The sequence below is a fragment of the Plecotus auritus genome, assembly GCF_963455305.1.
Source record: "Plecotus auritus genome assembly, chromosome: 14".
Lineage (NCBI taxonomy): Eukaryota > Metazoa > Chordata > Mammalia > Chiroptera > Vespertilionidae > Plecotus > Plecotus auritus.
In genome coordinates, this window is record NC_137780.1 from 12,816,267 (window position 1) to 12,838,514 (window position 22,248).

The following is a 22,248-nucleotide window of genomic DNA, read 5'->3' on the forward strand; positions in this document are numbered from 1 at the left end:
TATCCAGTAAAGCGATACTTGGAAACAACAAGAAAGGAAGTTATGTGACCGCTAGATGCCCATCAATAGCCATTCTACACCAAGCAAACCCATGGATAAGATTCATGGGTTTCCCCATCACTCTTATGGCACATTAGAAATAAATCTCTAATAGAAATTTAATAGAAATAATAGAAAATTAATAGAAATAAATCTCTAATAGAGAAAAGTAACTAAGATGGCATTGTCTGAAAACACATGTCCCTGCCAGTCCTGAAGGACAATCCTTCGCACAATGTCGGGTGTTAACTGACGTTACTGATGCCAAAGTGACCCGGCATGGTGATGACCGTCCCCATGTCCGGCAGGGGTTCCGCGCGGCCGTGTCCCCCTCGCACTGGCAACCGGAAGCTGTGAATTGGTTTTCCCTTGCAGGCTCTCTGGGAGAACCGGCCTGGATTCCTTCAGGATCCCACCAAGATGATTTCAAGAAAATGATTCCATGTCGTAAAGCTTAGCATTTATAGAGGTTCTTTTGATTCCCAAACAAGTTACGAATGTTTCCTACTGTAACAACATCTTGGCGAGGTAGGTATTTACTGTCCCTACATGACCAATAGGAACCCGAGGCCAAGGACAGAGTCAGGAGTGACATTAAGACTGGGCGTCCCGAGGCTGCCTGCTCTGGGATGTGGGGAGGCCAAGACTCTCTAGGGTAGCAACAGTCTCTGTTAATACAGGGTTATGCATCGGATAGATAGAAAACAACACACAATGACATTATAGAACAATAATCCAATATTCTTGTTTCTTAGTAAAATATGTTAAGCACAGTATTTAAATTGCATTTCTCTGAAAAGCATTTGGTATATTAAATAGCAGAAAGTATATTAAACAGCAGAAGGTATATTAAATAGCCGGTATATTAAATAGCTCTATAAATGTTTGCTGGCATACTCTTAACAGCATAAAGATTCTAAGGAAATTCAAATCCACTGACCCACAGAGATCGTTCCTTTCTAATACCATCGACTAAACAAAAATGTGGAAAACGACGTTAGTCTCTGTAATACAGACTTAACCGTTTGCTGGCTATTAGCAGGGGGCTAAATAATTTTTCTGAGCTTGAGAGAAAGGATACAGATTGCTGGCTATGATTTTAAAATATCTACTTGGTAGAGAAAAATGCAGTTGAAAGGTGAAAATTAAAGATTGCTATTTCTGCCCAGCTGGCGTGGCTCAGTGGTTGAGCATAGACCTATGAACCAGGAGGTCACGGTTTGATTCCCCGTCAGGGCACATGCCTGCGTTGTGGGCTCTATCCCCAGTGTGGGGTGTGCAGGAGGCAGCCGATCATTGATGTTTCTATCTCTCTCTCCCTCTTCCTTCCTCTTTGAAGTAAAAAAAAATATATATTAAAAAAAAGAGACTGCTATGTCCATTTTGTACCCATTCTGAGGAATTCATACATTTTCAGAAGATATCCTACTTGGAACTAGTGTTGAGGTGACTATAGGCACATGAGATCATGAGAACCTTTTATGAGAAGAGAAAATGACACAAAAAAATCTATGGTATTAGAAGAAAATGAACACGGAGGCAAGAAAAGTATTTTCCAAGAGTTACTGAAGACTGGCATGGGACATTCACGCATAGATGACTGGACAAGTCTTGGAGATGGTTGACAAGGATGAAGACTTGGCTTGACCTCCTGTCCAAGGTGAAATCTTCTCTCTCCTCTAAGCCAGTGGTTCGCAGAATAGCAAAGAGCTTACCTCATGCGAAGCTTCCTAAGAACTGACCACATGGGCCAGCAGAAATCTTAAAATTGGTATGCAAACGTGAAAATGAACTCCCAAGCCGGAATGACATTCTCCGTCAGAAGTAACAAGTACAAAAGTCTTAAAGGGAGTGTACACACCCCTAAGATGTGGTTAGATATGACATGGCATTCAAAGATTATTTTTTAATAAGTGTGCTTTTTCCCTAAAAAAGACATATTAAATGGTTCTTTTCTCCTCCAGTCCTTTATATATAAACTAGAGGCCTGGTGCACAGATTTGTGCACAGGTGGTGTCTGGCCGGCTTGCCCTGATCCGGGCCAATCAGGCTGGGCCAGCCAGCGGGAGGGGCTGTGGGTGGTTGGTGGCCCCCAATTAGGGTAGGGGGGGTCAATTGGGGGAGGGGCTTCAGGCAGTTGGCCGGCCAGCCCCGCCCTCTGGTCAAACTCCCCGTGGAACTCTTGGTCGAGGGGACAATTTGCATATTAGCCTTTTATTATATAGGATATGAAACACAAGTGGTCCGTCAGTGTGTTCATTCATGTTATACACTCGCTAGGTCCTTCCCACTCGTGTTGTATGTGGCAGTTTTGCTGGAGGGAGGGCTGAGATTGGACGGGCTGGAGCAGTTCGGCTGTTTGGTTGGCTGTAAGCTCCTGGCGTAGGGTGAGTACCAGTCCCTCTCAAACACATCTTTCAGTTGCTTAATGATGCTCGTGTTATTCCTCACGTCTGCTTGGTTGATAACAAGGCCCGTGCCCGCATTCTGGGTGAAGTCATTCCCTACCCAGTCAAAGTTTCCTGAAAATGAACAAAGTAAAGAAATGGTGAAGTTCCATTGGGGATATTCCCCATACAGTGCCATGCACAGCAGAGTCTATTAAACATATAATGGCCCTCACTGGTGTGTGGCTTAGTGGGTAAAGCATCGGCCTGGGGAACTGAAGGTTCCCGGGTTCAATTCCAGTCAAGGGCACATGACTGGGTTGCGGGCTCGATCCCCAGTGGGGGGTGTGTAGGAGGCAGCCGATCAATGATTCTCTCTCATCATTGATGTTTCTCTCTCTCTCCCCTCTCCCTTCCTCTATGAAATCAATAAAAAAATACATATATATATATTTTAAAAATATACAAAACGAAATAAACACCCAGGCATGGTGACAGGGTGACTAAACTTTGTTGACAGCTCCGAGAAAAACAATTCCAAGAAGGCTTACATACGGCAGATCAATATTCGCCTGTGATTTTCGCATTCTCTTCAGCTTTGCTCAACTTGAAACTCACCACAAGGGATCTGCTGCTCGTTTTTGTCAATGTTATTTCTGATTGACATTCACAAGACACACTAAATACAGCCACATTTAAAATGTGCAGGAATCCACTTAAAAACCCTGCGAACAATTGCTACCTCCTCAGAGAGACGACGTCTAATCCCTACGGACAGACGAGGGATGCCGATTATAATGCTCCGACGCTTCACATCCAAGGAAAAGCCGAGGCCAGAGGAGGAGGACCAGTTCCTGTCCGAACAGACAAAACACTCCTCTCTTGGGCTCGACTCACTCCCCCATTTCCGGTTCCGGCTCCTCAGCCCAGAAATGGGGGCAGCTGCTGGACAGCGGGCTCCCACTCTGAGTGTGCGGGTTGGCAAGTGTATTGACTTGCGAAGGCAGCTGCAAGGAGGCACCACAGGCTGGGGGGCTCTAACAACAGAAAAGTATCGTCTCACAGTCTGGAGGTCCAGAGTGTGGGCCGGGCTGGTTCCTTCGAGGGCTGTGGGGACGCTCACGCCAGCCTCTCTGCTGGGCATGTGGATGCTGCCTCTTCACACGGTCTTCCCCCGGGGCACGCCTGTGCCCAAATGTCCCCCTTTTTTATTTTTATTTTTTAAACATATTTTTATTGATTTCAGAGAGGAAGGGAGAGGGGAGAGAGATAGAAACATCAATGATGAGAGAGAATCATCGATGGGCTGCCTCCTGCACGCCCCCTACTGAGAATGGAGCCTGCAACCGGGGCATGTGCCCTTGACTGGAATTGAACCCAGGATCCTTCAGTCCGCAGGCCGGCCGGCACTCTATCCACTGAGCCAAACCAGCTACGGCCAAATGTCCCCTTTTTATAAGGACACCAGTCAACTTAGATTAGCTCCCGCCCACCCCCAATGATCTCGTTATAACTTGATTACCGCTGTCTAGACCCCATCTCCAAATATGGTCATGTTCTGCGGTCCTGGGGTTAGGACTCAATCTATGAATTCTGGGAGGGCATGATTCAACCCGTAACAGATGGTAAGGCTGGGATGGGTCCCATTATGTGCTAATCACATCTAAGTCACTCACATGTGGTCAACCTTTTATTTATTTATTTTTATTGATGTCAGAGAGAGGAAGATATATATATATATATATATATATATATATATATATATATATATATATACACACACACACACATACATCAGTGATGAGAGAGAATCATTGTTCAACTGCTTCCTGCACTCCCCACACTAGGGATTGAGCCACCAACCCAGGCATGTGCCCTGACCGGGAATCGAACCTCGACCTCCTGGTTCATGGGTTGACGCTCAACCACTAAGCCAGGCCAGCTGGGTGATCCTAATCATATTTTTGTCCCCATCCCTTAGGGGTGTGGTTCACAGCCAGGTCTGACTCCATGGCCCACATTTAACTTCCAATGCATGTCACCTCTGATCCTAAGGCGTGCCTGGCGCTAACTGTGCATGTCACCCTGGACTTCAATGGCAGCTCCCAGGGTTGGCCCATCAGGGCACATCCTGGGATCTCTGCTCCAATCATGTGTAGACCACACCCTCTTAAAGAAACACACATAGAAATGTGCTTTGGCCCTAGCTGGTTTGGCTCAGTGGATAGAGTATCGGCCTGCGAACTGAAATCAATAAGAATATATTTTTAAAAAATTAAAAAAAAAAGAAATGTGCTTAGAGGTAGCACAGGGAAGGGATGAGATTTTCAAGCCTTATTCTGTGAGATTTAGCCTTTTCCTTCAATACAACAGAATCTCTATTGATTCTCAGAAGCCTTCTTCTTCTTAGGAATATAGCTGTAGGCTATTCTCACAGGCTCCTATACTAGTGTGATCACGGGTTTCTTATCTTCCTACTGGCTTGGCTGAACTTCCAAATCATAAACTTCAGTCTTTCTCTCAGTTGGGAAGGTTTCACCCAGCTCTTTAGAGACGGCCAATCAGCTTCCAGATGCAGGAGTAGGCCCCAGAGGCCAGAACTGTGGTGCCAGCCTCAGGATCGCCATGGCGATGGCGCCAACAATCTCACTGGGAAGGTATATGGGCCTCGTGAGCCTTTCCCGTGCCTTCAGTCAACCACCACCCCTGGTCAGTCCTCTAATCATCCAAACCATCCTCCAGACGAGTTTGCCAAGCTTGACTCAAATATACTCTGGAGACTTAAAAATTAGAGAGATGATACTGTTTGGAGGTGCTTCTGTAAGTCTTGTGAAAATTAACAGAGCTGTAATTCTATGCAGGGTCTAGTGTGGATTTTTCTTAATTCAGAATTCTCAGTGGGTGTCTGGGTGATGACTTAAAAGCTTTCCAAAACATGCTGACAATTATTTAAATTGTCAATGAATTTTCCTCTTGAAGCCCTTTAAATGTTTTTATACCGCAACTACGCTTTGCTCTAGGGAATGAATGTTTTGCTAAAATGCTATGGGTAAAATAAACTCAATTAAAAATGCATTACAATAACAGAGCCCAGACATAGACCCACACACATAGAGTCAACTGATCTTGACAAAGGAGCAAAGACAATACAATGGAGCAAAGACAGTCTTTTCAATAAATGGTGCTGGGCCCTAACCGGTTTGGCTCAGTGGATAGAGCGTCGGCCTGTGGACTGAAAGGTCCCAGGTTCGATTCCGGTCAAGAGCATGTACCTTGGTTGTGGGCACATCCCCAGTAGGAGGTGTGCAGGAGGCAGCTGATCGATGTTTCTAACTCTTTATCCCTCTCCCTTCCTCTCTGTAAAAAAATCAATAAAATACATTTAAAAAAATAAATGGTGCTGGGACAATAGGGTAGGTAGATGCAAAAATGAATCTAGTCTGGCGGGTGTGGCTCAGTGGTTGAACATGGACCCATGAACCAAGAGGTCACAGGTTCAATTCCCGGTCAGGGCACATGCCTCGGTTGTGGGCTCCATCCCCCTGGGGGGCATGTAGGAGGCAGCTGATCGATGTTCTATCTCTCTATTCCTCTCCCTTCTTCTCTCTCTCTCAAAAACCAATAAGAACATATTAAAAAAAAAAAGAATCTAGACACAGACCTTCCACCCTTCACAAAAATTAACTCAAAGTGAATCATCGACCAAAATGTAAAATGCAAAACTCTAAGACTCCTAGGAGAAAATCTAGATGACTTGGGGTTGGGTGGAGATTTTATATACAATACTAAAGGCACGATCCATGAAAGAAATAATTGATGAACTGAACTTAATTAAAATTAACTGGTTCTGTGAAAGACACTGTCAAGAAGAGAAAATGATAAGCCGCAGGTTGGAAGTAAATACCGGCAAATAATACATGTCTGATAATGGATCGTGTCCAAGATTACAAGTAACTCTTAAAGCGGAACAATAAGAAAATGAAAAACCCAGCGAAACAATGGGCCGAAGACCTTGACAGACACCTCACCAAAGAAGACAGACAGATGTCAAACAAGTCTATGAAGCGATGCTCCACATCACACGTCTCCAGGGAAATGCAAATGAAGACAGCAACGAGATGCCACGACACGCCTCTTAGAAAGGCCAAAATCCAGACACGGACACCACCAAACGCAGGCGAGGGTGTGGAGCAACAGAAATCCTCATTCATTGCTGGTGGGAAGGCAAGACGGTGCAGCCGCTTCGGAAGACAGTTTGGCAGTGTCTTTACAAAGCTAAACACACTCTCACCGCAGGATTCAGCAATCATGCTCCCTGGTATAAAACCTGCACACGGGTGTTTAGAGCAGGTTAGTCCTAACTGCCAGAACACCAGAGCAAACAAGATGCCCCTTCAGGAGGTGAGTGGGTAAACTATGGCACATCCAGGCAACAGAATAGCATTCGGCACTAAAAAGAAATGAGATCTCAAGCCATTAAACAATGTGAAGGCAACTTAAGTCCACATTACTGAGCGAAAGCAGCCAATCTGAAAATATCATAGAGTTGGCTACCACTCTATGATATTTTGGAAAAGACAAAACTATGGAGATGCTAAAAATATCTGTGGTTGCCAGGAGTTGGGGGAAGGAGGGGAGGGAGGGATGAACAGGTGGAGCAGAGAGGATTGTTAGTGAAAATACCGTGTGATACTATAATGATGGATGACATCATATACATCACATAATGACGTCATCACACATTTGTCCAAACCCACAGGACGTACTAACCCGACAGTGAACCCTAATATAATCTATGGGCTTTGGGTGATGATGATGTTAATGCTGGTTTATCAACAGTAACACATGCACCACTCTCATGGGGGATGCGGGGGAGGCTGTGTGTGGGGAGGGGGGCATATAGGAAGTCTCTGTACTTTATGCTCAGTTGTGTTGGAACATAAAACTTCTCTGAAAAAAAAAGTCTATTTTAAAATACGGTATGCATTATGAGGGAAGAAGGGAGACAGCCAGGAATGAGTATTTACTTAGGATCCACACAGATAAGAGCCTTTCATATATTCCCTCATTTACTCCTCATTCCACCCCAAAGGGTCAGAGGGGATACAGTTATCTGTTTTACAAATGAGGAAGCAACAGAGAGAGGATGCATTGTTTCCCACCGTGTTCCGGTTTGGGTCAGTGTTTAAACTCAAAACCGGTTTGTCTGACTCCAAAACTCTCATTTCATTCATCAGAAGAACATCTGGGCGGAGGCACGTCACTGCTGCACGTACACGCAACACCTCACTTTTAGGAAACCCTGCAGGTAAACTGTCCAGATTTGAGTCCCGAAATCCCTCGGTGCCTGGACCGGACCCATCCCCGTGTTTCCCAATACTGGAGCCAAACGTTCTCATTTCTGATGAAGCGACTTTGAGTTTGTTAAACGATTTTGAGTTTGTTTTCGTTGCTTAAAAAGCAGATCTGCCGGACCGCGGGGCTCCGTGGTTGAGCGTTGACCTATGAACCAGGTCAGCAGTTTGATCCCCAGTCAGGCCACAGGCCCAGGTTGTGCACTTGATCCCCAGTAGGAGGCGTGCAAGAGGCAGCCGATCAATGATTCTCTCTCATCATGATGTTTCTCTCTCTCTCCCGTTCCCTTCCTCTTTTTCTAAAATCAATAAAAATATAATAAAAAAAGGAAAAAGAAGCAGATTTCATTCTACTCTCCGTAAGTTGATGAATATGAGAAAATCCAAATGACCACATCTTGGGACACTGAGATGGAATAATATTACCACATTCTAGAAGAACCCGAGTGATATACATTTAAATATATTCAATACTCGGTTCTAAAGTGACACAGCTAGCCAAAGTGGAAAACAGCAGAACGTCTCCCACTGAGCCAGGAGGCAGTCACTGTCCAGTGGCCGATGACAACGTCTTCTTCTTTTTTATTTTTTTATCTTTTTACAATTCCATAACACATCAATTGTACATCGTACTATGTGTTCACCACCCCAAGTTCAGTCTCCTTCCATCACCATTTATCCCCCGTTACCCTCTTCTACCTCCCCTACCCGCTCTGGTAATCACCATACTGCTGTCTGTGTCTATGAGTGTGTGTGTGTGTGTGTGTGTGCATGTTTCAGTGTCTTCCGAAGAGCTGCAGACGGGGAGGGGCCTGGGTACCTTGAATTCCATCCCCAGCTCCTTTCCCCTGACATCACATGTTTAAGTTGTTTCATATCTTATGGCCCACGTCTCCTCATTTCTAAACTCCGGGGAATAAAAACCGCCCTCGCTCTTGACTGCGTGGCTGAGAGAATAAAAGAAGAGAAAGCGCTTCACAAAGGGAAAAGGGCGTATGTGTTACGCACTCACTGAATTCGGAAAACAAACAGTTTCCCAATGGCTTCATTCTCCCCATATGCCTTTCCTCTCGGCTTCAGCGCCCGCACAGTGTAAAAACCACCGCATCTGCGCAATGTGACGAGCATGCTGCTGTTCCGGGGCGTGTGGACGCTGTTCCCATTCTGCGGTGATGGGTCCAGCGGAAGGGGTTGCCCTGGCCGGACACCCGTGGTGGGAAAGTAGAACACACTTGACCCGCTAGTGAGTAGCTCCATCAGGACGTGGGATTACTGCACGTGGCACTTCACGGCCTTAATAAACAGAGCTAACATGACTCGGGATGATCCACGTGCCAGATGAGGTGCATATCATATCCCATTTCACCTTCACCCAAATGAAGGACAAGCTCCTGTTGGGCCCATTTTACAGATGAGAAAACTGAGAGCTTAAATACATGGTCTAACTTGCAGGCGTCCTCAAACTACGGCCTGCGGGCCACATGCGGCCCGCCGAGGACATTTATCCGGCCCGCCGGGTGCCGCTGCCTGTCCTGCTTAGCAGCCGACTCGTCCTGGGCCCGCAGGGCGCATAGGAATTTGTTCATAGTTTTTTTTTTAAAACTATAGTCCGGCCCTCCAACGGTCTGAGGGACAGTGAACTGGCCCCCTGTTTAAAAAGTTTGAGGACCCCTGGTCTAAGGTTAGACGTCTTAACAACGGCAGGGTGGGGATTGTTGCCCCAGCGGTGTGTTGGCACTGAACTCCCACGATGCCTGCTGGCTGTGGTCCTGTGTGTAGGGAAGGGGCATGGTGCCAGGACTCACCGGTGATGAGCCAGTCACCACCTCAACTACAAAATGAGGCAAAGGGGCCAAAGAACTCCTGCAAATCATTTATGGAAAAAAAACACCATCTCATAGGGTCTCTTAGCAGGCGAGTCAGCCACAGAGATGCGAGGCTGAGGAGCCCTTTACCCTCACTGTCCTGTTTCCTGACCTTCAGAGCCCCACCCCCCCCTTCCCTGGTGCCCCCAGTGCTTCTTCGCCGTGGGGTAGGGCACAGCTGGGCCACCACTGACCCCCGGCGCCCCGAGGAGCTCACACGCTCACAGTCCGGGCACCTACCGATGTAAGCTGCTCCGTCCGTCACCATGTACTTGTTGCGATTTAGTTTCGGAAAGGTGAGGTTCTTCTGTTCTTTTGTTGCACAAGCATTCTCTCTTTCCAGATCAAAAAACTTCTGTAAGACACAAACGAGGAAATAAATAGAGCAGGTGAACAGAGAACACTTTTGGTCTTTTTTTTTTTTTTTAAAAAAAATCTATCTTTATTACTTCAGCGAGGAAGGGAGAGGGGGAGGGAGGGAGAGAGAGAGAGAGAAACATCAATAAGAGAGAATCATTGATCAGCTGCTTCCTGTACACCCCCCCTACTGGGGATTGAGATGCAACCTGGGCATGTGCCTTTGACAGGAATCGAATCCGGGATCCTTCATTCCAAAGGCTGGCATTCTTTCCACTGAGTCAAACTGGCTAGGGCAACATGGTAGGTCTCGGTCAAGAGTACACAAGGGTTGCCGAAACCGGTTTGGCTCAGTGGATAGAGCGTCGGCCTGCGGACTGAAGGGTCCCGGGTTCGATTCCGGTCAGGGGCATGTACCTTGGTTGCGGGCACATCCCCAGTGGGAGGTGTGCAGGAGGCAGCTGATCGATGTTTCCTTCTCATTGATGTTTCTAACTCCCTATCCCTCTCCCTTCCTCTCTGTAAAAAAATCAATAAAAAAAAAAATAGAGTACACAAGGGTTTATGATCCCAATATCAACAACAGACCTCACATTGAGTTATGAAAAGCACAGTCTTGTCACCTCCTTTCGATGAAGCTAGGCAGCAAGAGAGAAAATGAGCAAGCTCAACTACAATTAACACTTTTAAGCTACGAAATGAACACAAAGTTCTCTCTTTCAATAGGGCGAGGGCCAGAGGTTGCTTAGTTCTCGCTGTCTGACTCTCAGGGGTGCACTGGCAGCGGAAGTCGGCCCCAGGGTGATTCTGTCAAAGCCATTCCCTGAGCCCAGGAACTCAATGAATATTCTTACCGGCTGCACACATCAGACCAGCAGTGGGCCCAGGGCCTTGACTAGCTGATCAAACCGGGGCTTTGCAAAGGTCAAAAGAGATTTTTGCCGAAGGAACCAATGCTTTGCATGTACAAGCCCAGGTCTAAGACTCTTTTAGTAGGCAAATAAATGAAAAAAAAAATCACAACTTCAAGTCAGAAATCCTGAATGTCAATGATGTGACCCTCAAAACAGCCTTCCAGGTCGCCAGGTGCCAGGGCAGGGCAGGTTCTGACCGCAGGAGGCGATGGGCTTGTGCCCCAGGGGTCTCTCGACACTGTAAGTGCTTGGATGAGGCTGAAATTGTGACTGCTGCCCGCTGGTGTGGCTCAGTGGTTGGGCGCCAACCTACGAACCAGGAGGTCACGGTTCGGTTCCCGGTCAGGGCACACGCCTGGAGTTGGGGCCTCAATTCCAGTAGGGGGCGTGCAGGATGTAGCCCATCAATGATTCTCTCTCATAGATGTTTCTATTTCTCTCTCTAAAATCAGTACAAACATATTAAAAAACAAACACACCACACCACACCACCTTGGGCCCCTGATTCGAAGGAGCAGGAGTACCAGGACTTCACACCAGCTGCCCAGCACCATTTCCAACTGCTTCGGGCCAGTGACTGCTGTGGGTCTCCCCACCTTCCCTTTCTTTTTTTTATACATTTTATTGATTTTTTACAGAGAGGAAGAGGGAAGGATAGAGAGTTAGAAACATCGATGAGAGAGAAACATCAGCTGCCTCCTGCACACCTCCTACTGGGGATGTGCTCGCAACCAAGGTACATGCCCTTGACCGGAATCGAACCTGGGACCTTTCAGTCCGCAGGCTGACGCTCTATCCACTGAGCCAAACCAGTTAGGACTACCTTCCCTTTCTGAGTGGGAGTTTTTATTGTCCTTGTCCTGTGAGAAGGGGGTAACGTTATCCTGGGTGTAGGGTTTGGGGGAGTTGCTGTTTTTTTTTAAAAAAATATATATTTTTATTGATTTCAGAGAGGAAAGGAGAGGGAGAGATAGAAACATCAATGATGAGAGAATCATTGATCAGCTGCCTCCTGCACGCCCTACACTGGGGATTGAGCCTGCAACCCGGGCATGTGCCCTGACCGTGATTGAACCATGATCTCCTGGTTCATAGGTCGACGCCCAACCACTGAGCCACGCCGGCCGGGCTCCTGGTGTTTAGCTTTGTGATACTGGGGCTCAGGAACCTTGGAAACCACGTGCCAGAGTTGATGGCAGAGCTCCTGTCACCCTGCGTACCCGGACCACAGTCCCACCGCCGAGGAGAGGGCCTGGCACAGTAGGGTCTCAGTGGGTACACTTGTTGAATGGCTGCCGTGGAGTTTGCACTAAAGGATAAGTGGGCATGAGTCAGAAGGAGCAGGGAGGGGAAGAGTTTGTAGGCAGAAGGAAGAGCATGAGGGGAAGGAGAGAATGCTGCATGTGAGGACCAGAGGAGAGTCAGAGTTGAGCTTGAGATTTAGCACATTTAGGGCATGACAATTCCCAGCCTGGCCTCCCTCAAGGGTGCAGAGCTGGGTCAGCATGTGGCCCGAGGGACCTGGAGCTGGTGCAGGACCCAGGCTGGGGGGCTTTAAGGTGGGGGAGTCTGGCTGGTGCACGTCCCAGTGCTCTGTTGGTCACAATCCTATATGATAAAAACCTAATATGCTAAGTGTCTGGTTGTCCAGTCAGCCATTCAACCAATCAAAGTGTAATATGCTAATGGTATGCTAAGGCTACTCAACTGCTCGCTATGGCGTGCACTGACCACCAGGGGGCAGACAGCCGACCAATTGCTATGATGTGCACTGACCACCAGGGGGCAGACGCTCTGACCGGTAGGTTAGTTTGCTGCTGGGGTCTGGCCCATCGGGACTGAGTGAGATGGGCCGGACATGGCCTGGACCCCTCCTACGGTCCCTCCCTGGCTCCGATCGTGCACAGGTGGGGTCCCTTGGCCTGGCCTGTGCCCTCTCGCAACCTGGGACCTCTCAGAGAGCTGGTTTTGGCCCAATCCCGCCGGCCAGGCCGAGGGGCCCCACTGGTGCACATATTTGTGCACCGGGCCTCTAGTCTTACAGATAAGAACACTAGGTGAAGGAGGCTGGTCAAAGACAATGAAAAGGTTGCAAAAGGAAGGGTGTGCAAAGAGGGTTAGACTAGGAGGGTGCCAGGACACCTGGGTTCTAGGCTCCTTTTTTGGGGATGTGGTTGTTTTGAAAAATTACCTACCCTACCTTTTACCCTTTTTACTTATTTTTGATATATTTTTATTGATTTCAGAGAGGAAGGGAGAAGGAGAACAAGAAAGAAACATCAGTGATGAGAGAGAATCATTGCTCAGCTGCCTCCTCCATGGCCCCGATTGGGATGGAGCCCACAACCAGGGCATGTGCCCTGACTGGGAATCGAACCATGACCTCCTGGTTCATAGGTCAATGCTCAACCACTGAGCCACACCGGCCAGGCCCTACCTTACCTTTTAAAGTGCTTTTCTCTCTCAAGGATTGGTGTTCCTGTTCTTACTGGGAGTTCGTGGGAATGTGTGTGCTTACAGCTTTCACAGATGGATGTGCAAAGGGAAGAGACTCTTCCTCTTTAATAGCGAAGTCAACCGAATACTTACAACTTTCAAACTGCAGTTGGCAATTTCAGTGCAGATAGCTTTAAGAGACGAAATAAAGTTAAATGTAAGGGGATCCGTTTCCTTCCAGAAGCTGATCAGGAGTCGAACTTTAACGCTTCTCAAAACTAATGCTTCTCTTATTTTCCCATCCAAGTCTGGCCAGTACGTCCTGTGGAAATAATATCGATGTGGATCAAAATCAAGCAAGCAAGTTAGTTTTGGAAAACAGATTTTCTAGGCTTCAGAGAACACCGATGTTAATCTGACCATTACTTTGTTCTGTGATATACACTGAGTGGCCAGATTATGATGATCTCTGAACGCATAATAATCTGGCCACTCAGTGTGTGTGTGTGTGTGTGTGTGTGTGTGTGTGTATATAATATATAATATATATATATTAGAGGCCCGGTGCATGAATTTGTGCATGGTTGGGGTCTGGCCAGCCTGGCCAGAGAGAGGGGACATGGGCAGTTGGCTGGCCTGCCTGCTGGTCGAACTCCTGGTTGAGGGGACAATTTGCATATTAACCTTTTATTATATAGGATATATATACACTGAGTGGCCAGATTATTATGCGTTCAGAGATCATAATAACCTGGCCACTCAGTGTATATGTAACTGTAGGATACCTTGAAAAAAAAAAAAAAAAAGCAAGCCTCCTGGGTTAGGGCATTGAGAGAGGATGCTTTATGGAGACCTGCCCCTGGCTACAACCAGGTCTCCCAGCACCAGGCCTCAGGCTGTGAGGGCAGAGGGCATGGACACCCTGACACACCACCGCATGCTACCCCCACTGCACCTCCAACTCTACCTATGCTCCAAGAATCAACTTCTTTTCTTATTTTTAATAGTTTTTATTGATTTCAGAGAATAAGGGAGAGAGAGAGATAGAAACATCAATGATGAGAGAGAATCATCGCTTAGCTGCCTCCTGCACGCCCCCTACTGGGGATCGAGCCTGTAGCCCAGGCATGTGTCCCAGACCAGGAATCAAACCGTGACATGACCTTCTGGTTCACAGGTCGACGATCAACCACTGAGCCACGCCAGCTGGCCGGGCTCGCCCAGCTGATTTGAATGATGAGTGACCTGACATGACCTGAGAGCATCCCAGCGTGCAGGTGGCTTCCCCAGTGGTCGCCAGCTCGGTGCCTGGTCCTGGAGACCAGGTTCTCAGTCAAGGTCATGCAATCACTGACCTTTTGGTGCTTGTGCTGGAGATGGGCAGGTAGTCCATGACGGCGATGTACACGTACTGCTTGGCATCGTCTATCACGCTGTAGATGGCGTCGATGTCAAAGCTTCTGTTTTTAGGGCAAAAGAGTTTGGGGGAATTCTGTGAAGACATAAAAACCAAACTTTTAGAGCATTAACTTTCATCAACTGGGGATTTCTCTTTTTTTTTGCATACAGACTTTCCAGTTCTTTAGGAGATAAGACAAATATATTTCCCATCCTATCAAAGTTGAGGCATGTAGACAGCAAAGTGAGGCGGGATTGGTCTCAAGTCTGTCCTTTAAATCTGCTTTGGGAGGGAATTTAAAAATATATGTACTAGTGTTTTTACTGATTTCAGAGAGGAAGGGAGAGGGAGAAAAAGAGAATCATTGATTGGCTGCCTCCTGCACATCCCACACTGGGGATCGAGCCCACAACCCAGGCATGTGCCCTGACCGGGAATCTAACCGTGACCTCTTGGTTCATAGGTCAACACTCAACCACTGAGCCACGCCAGCCGGGCTGGGAGGGAATTCTTGCTTTCAATACACATGCTTCCTCTGATTTGGGGAGGAATGCTTTAGCTCTAAACTTACGTGACCCTGGTGTACCTCCCTGTCACACACAGGTGTTCAATTCCTCAGTCTTTACCATATCACACCACATACATGTAACAAGCCACTTATCCCAGAAGCCATTTCATCTGAACAGTGAGTGACATGGCTATAAACACGTTTAAGACCATCTAAAAAGCTTGGTTTCCCCCTCTAATCTTTCATCCAGTCAGGAAGAGGAGTACTGGTTGTTGAGAAAGGGTCATCAATAATTCTATGGAAACACAGGGAGCGTTACCAAGATGCCCAAGTTCATCAGGAGAGACAGGGAAAAAAGATATTCTGGGAGACTTAAGCAAAATGAAAGAGAGGCAAATTACACTCGAGGTATTTTTCTCTTGTTGTTCAAAGTGGTTTCCATCTTTAAAGTGTGTGGTGTTTTGCCCTGGCCAGGTGGCTCGGTTGTCTGGAGCATCATTCTATACACCAAAAGGCTGCAGGTTCGATTCCTGGTCTGGGCACATACCTAGGTTGTGGGTTCAATCCCCGGCTCGGGCACATATGGCAGGCAACCCATCGATGTTTCCTCTCTTTTTTTCTCTAAAAAAATCAATTAAAAGACATTCTCTCTCCCTCTCTCTCTCTCTCAAATCAACAAAAACATATTTTTTAAAAAACAGGCTTCCTAGCTGATACCTAAGTACTTTAGAGTTTGATGACAGGCTATAGGCCAGATACTTACATTGCCCGTTGCCAGTAACACTGTGGAGACAGTGGGATGGCGCGGGGTGGGGGATGGCAGGGGAGTCGGGTGAAGGTGTGTGGGGTGGTGGCCTTGCCCTCCAGCCTCGATCAAGTACAACAGCTTTGCTTTTGTCTGTTTTACACACCGGGGATCCCTGAAATTGGTGTCATCAGAGGGTTCTATTGCTAAACACAAGTCTGAACATCGCTGATGCAGGGCAGCACAGACAGGGTCTGGTATAGAACACCTGGGTGCTGGTGGCTCTCCTGGCACCTGGTTATAGCAGATAAGCTTCAATATCCTCATTTAAAAAAATATATTTTTATTGATCTCAGAGAGGAAGGGAGAGGGAGAGAGAGAGAGAAACATCCATGATGAGAGAGAATCAGTGATCGGCTGCCTCCTGCACGCTCCCCTACTGGGGATCGAGCCCGCAACCCTGGCATGTGCCCTGACCGGGAATCAAACCCTGACCTCCTGGTTCATAGGTTGACGCTCAACCACTGAGCCACGCTGGCTGGGCCAATGTAACCTCATTTGTAACACAGTCACAATCCTAGGTCTACCTTAAGGGATGATTGTAAGGGTCCAATCAGATAATACAAAGTATCTGGAATTAGGAATGATTATTAACATTTATCCTTGTCATCCTCATTCGGGACAGCATATGACAGAGCATAAGAGTGGACAGGTTTGAACTCTTCAAGGACTGGAACAGAAACCGACCTGTCGAATTCACTGCTGCCCAACATAGGCCACCCTCGAGCACCCCAACGTAACGAAGGGCCCGGCGAGGGCGTGGAGGAGGAGACAGAGGCAACAACTCACCGACACAAACGCTTGGGATTTGGTTTCATTCAGCTGAAGCTGCAACTTCTTCTCATTGTCATAGACTCCGTAGAGCCTCTTGGACCAGGTCTGGGGCACCCTGCTCTTGAATTTTAATGAACTATATAAAGCGAAGATCCTTTGCAAATCCAGGACCAGGCAGCTGCAGTTGTAGAAGATGACACCGAGTTCTTTCATCTGAGGAAAAAAAAAAAGCATCAAGGCCATGTGCGTCAGACCGTGTTCGTTTCAGAGAAAAAACAATGCATAAAAAAGAAGGAGTAGCTTTTTGTTCCTTTGAAAGTCTAGACATGGAAACCCTTCAGAATCCCCAAATCCATGTTATTTTCCCCACTACCAGCTACATTGATTGGCTGATAGAGATTAGCCAAGTTACTCTTCAATGGTTTTTAAAAATTTACTTTTATTTATTTTTATTTTATTTTTTTAAAAATATATTTTTATTGATTTCAGAGAGGAAGGGAGAGGGGAGAGAGAGAGAGAGAAACATCAGTGATGAGAGGGAATCATTGACCGGCTGCCTCCTGCACGTCCGCTACTGGGATGGAGCACGCAACCCGGGCATGAAGTCTTAACTGGAATAGAACCCGGGACCCTTCAGTCCGCAGGCCGATGCTCTATCCACTGAGCCAAACCAGCTAGGGTTAAATTGACTTTTAGAGCGAGAGGAAGGCAGAGGGGGAGATAGAAACATCGATGAGAGAGAAACACTGAAATATAAATCGGCTGCCCCCTGCCTGGGAATTGAACCAGTGACCTCTTGGTCCATGGGTCAACTCTTAACCATTGAGCCACTTCGGTGAGGAAAGCCAAATCACTCTTAAAGTTGCTTTACCAGTAAGACACACCTTACCTGCTAGGGATCAGCCTTCCCCCTGCTGCTGGGCTGAGCCACACACCAGCCACACATCAGCCAGAAACCAACCACACACCAGCCACACACCAATCACACACCAGCCACACACCAACCACACACCATCCAGAAACCAACCACACACCAATCACACACCAACCGCACACCAACAACACACCAGCCAGAAACCAACCACACACCAATCACACACCAGCCACACACCAACTGCACACCAGCCACACACCAATAACACACCAACCGCACACCAACAACACACCAGTCACATACCAACCACACACCAATCATACACCAACCGCACACCAGCCGCATGCCCACTGAGCATCCTGATGGGCTGCCCTGACTTCAGTCACAGTTGACAATTGACTGAATGGTCCAACTGTTTGAATAAAATAATCTTGAAAAAGCTGGAAATTTACCAGCCAGTGATTCTTTGGTAGAGAATTATTCTTAGGAAAACACTGATTGTCTTTTTGACAAAATGGGTGTAGTTCCAGCGATTGACCCATGGAACTAAGAGATGCTTCACACTCCTGGAGAACCCTGCCAAGAAGCTGTTCTAAGGGTAATGACTTTGGCCTTGACCTATTAGCCAGGAGGTCATGGTTTGATTCCCAGTTAGGGAACATGCCCAGGTTGTGGGCTGGATCCCCAGTGTGGGGCATGCAGGAGGCATTTCATCAATGACTCTCTCATCTGATGTTTGTATCTCTCCCTCTCCCCTTCCTCTCTGAAATTAAAAAAACACACACATATATATCTGATATAATAAAAGCCTAATATGCTAAGTGTCCGGTTGTCCTGTCGGCTGTTCAACCAATCAAAGCGCAATATGCTAATGATATGCTAAGGCCGTTCAAATGCTCTCTATGACATGCACTGACCACCAGGGGGCAGATGCTCCAACCAGTAGGTTAGCTTGCTGCTGGGGTCCGGCCAATTGAGACTGAACTAGACGGGCCAGACATGCCCTGGAACCCTCCTGTGGTCCCTTCCCAGCTGGCCAACCTTCCGTGTCCCTCCCCGGCCCTAATGGTGCATCAGTGGGGTCCCTCAGCCTGGCCTGCGCCCTCTCACAATCCAGGACCGCTAGGGGGATGTCGGAGAGCCGGTTTCAGCCTGATCCCACAGGCCAGGACAAAGGACCCTACTGGTGCATGAATTCATGCATCGGGTCTCTAGTGTGTGTGTGTGTGTGTGTGTGTGTATTTAAAAAGGGTAATGACTTTATTTAAAACTCAAGTTATCTCAATGGTTCCACTCTGTCCCTTGCACTTGGACATGAAGGGAGACCCAGTCCAAGAGATGCCCTCATCCCCCTGCATAGGGAGCAAAATGCCCTCATCCCCCTGCATAGGGAGCAAGAACCACAGCACGGCTCTAATTCGTTGTACCTGTAGCACTTACTGTGCACCAGGCACGGTTCTAAAGGCTTTACAATCTGTATCCGTTTAAACCTCGCAACAACCCATTTCACAGGGAAGGAAACTGAGGTACGAAGAGATCAAGGGGCCTGCCCAAGTGCACAGCCAGAGAGCAGGGAGGCTGGGATTACGACACAGACCAGCTTAATGTTTGAATTTCAGGAAGAACTATTCACAACGCAGAGTACCCATAAGCCACAGCGCCCTGTGAGCGAGGGCCAAGTCCTGCTGTGTGTCCTTTTTCTGCCGCCCTGGAATTTCTATTTCTATTAGTGGCCTGGGTTTCCAAGCACAACGATAGCAGAGGCAGCAGCAGCGTTCTCTCAGTAAGTGATTAATACCAATTAGCCTAATCACAGCTCAAGTGATCATTTACAAATGTTCGGTTTGTTGTTCCCATGATTTTATAAAAATGTGAACAAGCGTGTCTTTAATGTTCTTGGCGGAGACAAAAGAACCTGCGACTGCGAGCAACTAAATGTGCATCCAGTTAGCTGCTGATTTATATTCCGAGTTACTGCAGGGGATTTAATCACTACGAGCTCTAATGTGATTTTGTTTCTGCCCTCAAGGTGAGGCTTTTGTTCCTGGGAATAGAAGTAAAGAATTGAGCCTCAGCTCAAAGGCTGCCCACAGCTCAGAGAGGTCCTCCCTGGCCCTTCCCTTCCACTGAGAGGGGTCCAAGCCACGGAGCTTCTCGATGTCTTAGTTTCTTTGGGAATGACGCTGGGCAGAGGGAACGCCACTCATTGAAGAGAGAGGAGAACGTGAGAACCCCGAGAACAGCTAGTTCAACCTCATTTCCCAAGGAAAAGTGACAGGCAAGGTCACACAGAATACTGCCCTTGGTTTCGGGGCCTGGTCTGTCCCCCCATCAAGTGGAGCCTTACTGATGAAATGAATCCCCCCCGGGAGTTCATTTGTAGGATGGATGAGGGGTGTTGTTTTCCTCCTTCCTTCACGTGCCTTCATGTGTGTTATGTTAACGACTAGCGGCCCGGTGCATGAAAATTCATGCACTGGAGTGGGGGGGGGTTCCCTCAGCCTGGCCTGGCCCCTCTCACAGTCCGGGAGCTCTCGGGGCAGGAGGCAACCCAGTGATCAGGGGAAGGCGATGCCCCATCACACCTCTGCTGCTGCCACTGCTGGCAGTGCAAGCCTTGGCCAGCCCTGGTTACCTGAGTCTCGGGAGGCCCTGGGAGGCTGGGCAGCCACCATCTGAGGCTTACCTGCACCTCGGGCAGGCCCTGGGTGGTTGGGGGGCTGAGGGGACTGGGGTACTCCTTGCTGTGTGCCTGCCGCCCCAGCGGGGCTCAGGGGACTGGGCACCACCATCTTGTGGCTGTGGGCACCACCATCTTTGAGGGTGTGACAGTCAATTAACATATTCCCTTCTTATTGGCTGTAGGTGCTGCCATCTTTACAATGGCGTGAGGGTCAATTAGCATATTCCCTCTTTATTAGATAGGATGGGGACACGTTCTGAGAAATGAGGCAGTTTTGTTGTTTATCGCACATCACAGAGGGCGTAGCCTAGGAGGTCCAGCCTCCTGCACACCGAGGCTGCAGGGTGCAGCCTACGCCTCCGCGGCTAGAAGTCTGCACAGCACCTGACTGTACACACCAGCATGAGACTAAACCACGTGTTTGCGGCGATGCCCGTGTACATGAGCCTAACATGCTGCCGGTCGCACAAAAATATAGCACCCACAGCTCTGTGCGGTACGTAATACCTGGTAATGATAATAAAGGACGGTTTCTGGCTTTTGTATTTACTATATTTTACTTTTTTATTATTTCAGAGTATAGTCTTCCTACTTATAAAAGGTTTGCTCTAAAGCAGCAGCCTCACACATCTTGTTTCCCACCTCTCTCTTCTTAAAAAAATTTTTAAAAATTGCTTGCAGAGAGGAAGGGAGAGGGAGAGAGAGATAGAAACATCAGTGATGAGAGAGCATCATGGATGGGCTGCCTCCTGCATGTGTCCTGACTGGGAATCAAACCGTGACCTCCCGGTTCATAGGTCAACGTTCAACCACGAGCCACGCCGGCCGGGCTACCACATCTGCTGATTGCATCATGTCCCCCTGCGCATGCAGACATACTCTGTTCACCGCTTATCGAAGTGTCTGCGCTATAGGCAGTGACTGGTGGGACCAGAAGAAGGGAAGTCGTTTTAAAGCAGTTAGATTTGGGGCGTACTTTCCCCTTTGCACTTTCCTATGTTGTATGATGAACGTAATTTTGAGGGGAAGAGACATTGCACGTATGTAAGATGCCCTTCTTTGATTTTTTAAATGGATTTTAGGCAGAGAGGAAGGGAGAGGGATTGAGACAGGAACACTGATGAGACAGAAACATTGATCGGCTGCCTCCTCCACGCCCCACATGGGGGATCCAGCCTCCAACCCTGGCATGTGCCCTGACCGGGAATTGAACTGATGACCTCTTGGTTCATGGGTTGACACCCAACCATTGAGCCACACCGGCTGGGCAAGATTTCTTATGGTTGATACAGAGGTCTTGAGGTGGGCTGGTGAAATGATACGGTGACGAGTCCTGCAGAGAGTTTATACACACACGTCGGAGCAGAGGTTCTTAGAAGAGCCACCCTTCTGTTATCCCCCCCTCCTTTCCTTCATCTTTGCTCAGTGCAGTGGCTAAGGTCTCTCCTAGAAGTGATCTACGCCGAGGGAGAAGGTATTGTGGTTGGCAAACTCATTAGTCAACAGAGCCAAGTATCAACAGTACAACGATTGAAATTTCTTTGGAGAGCCAAATTTTTTAAACTTAAACTTCTTCTAACGCCACTTCTTCAAAACAGACTCGCCCAGGCCGTGGTATTTTGTGGAAGAGCCACACTCAAGGGGCCAAACTTGCGAGCCGCAGTTTGCCGACCACGGGGCTAGGGGAATATATAAGGAGGCCTTGATGGTTTCTCAGTCGAGGGGAAGAACATGCAGGCACAAACACGGGGAGAGTCAGAGCGGCCACAGGAAGGGGGTGCAGAGACTCCTATTTGGGTTCCTGCCCCGAATCCTGGCAAACTGACCCCCTTAGCTCAGCACACACAGCTGCT

The 22,248-nt window shown here is 47.9% G+C and overlaps 1 protein-coding gene across 6 annotated transcripts in view; it reads right to left on the reverse strand.

The window, feature by feature from the left end:
• Nucleotides 1-480: 480 nt before the first annotated feature.
• Nucleotides 481-22,248, reverse strand: part of PLD5 (phospholipase D family member 5) — a 190,571-nt gene continuing 168,803 nt past the window's right edge. For 5 of the 6 annotated variants that reach the window (XM_080650946.1, XM_080650949.1, XM_080650948.1 and 2 more), the window contains 5 exons: nucleotides 16,854-17,051; nucleotides 14,708-14,844; nucleotides 13,506-13,674; nucleotides 9,886-10,000; nucleotides 486-2,561 (listed from right to left, as the gene is read on the reverse strand). In XM_080650946.1, the coding sequence (XP_080507072.1) occupies nucleotides 2,305-2,561; nucleotides 9,886-10,000; nucleotides 13,506-13,674; nucleotides 14,708-14,844; nucleotides 16,854-17,051 (876 nt within the window). In that variant the 3' untranslated portion in view covers nucleotides 486-2,304. Of the gene's footprint in view, nucleotides 2,562-9,885; nucleotides 10,001-13,505; nucleotides 13,675-14,707; nucleotides 14,845-16,853; nucleotides 17,052-22,248 lie in introns of all 6 variants that reach the window. The other variant, XM_080650947.1, reaches the window with a different exon arrangement.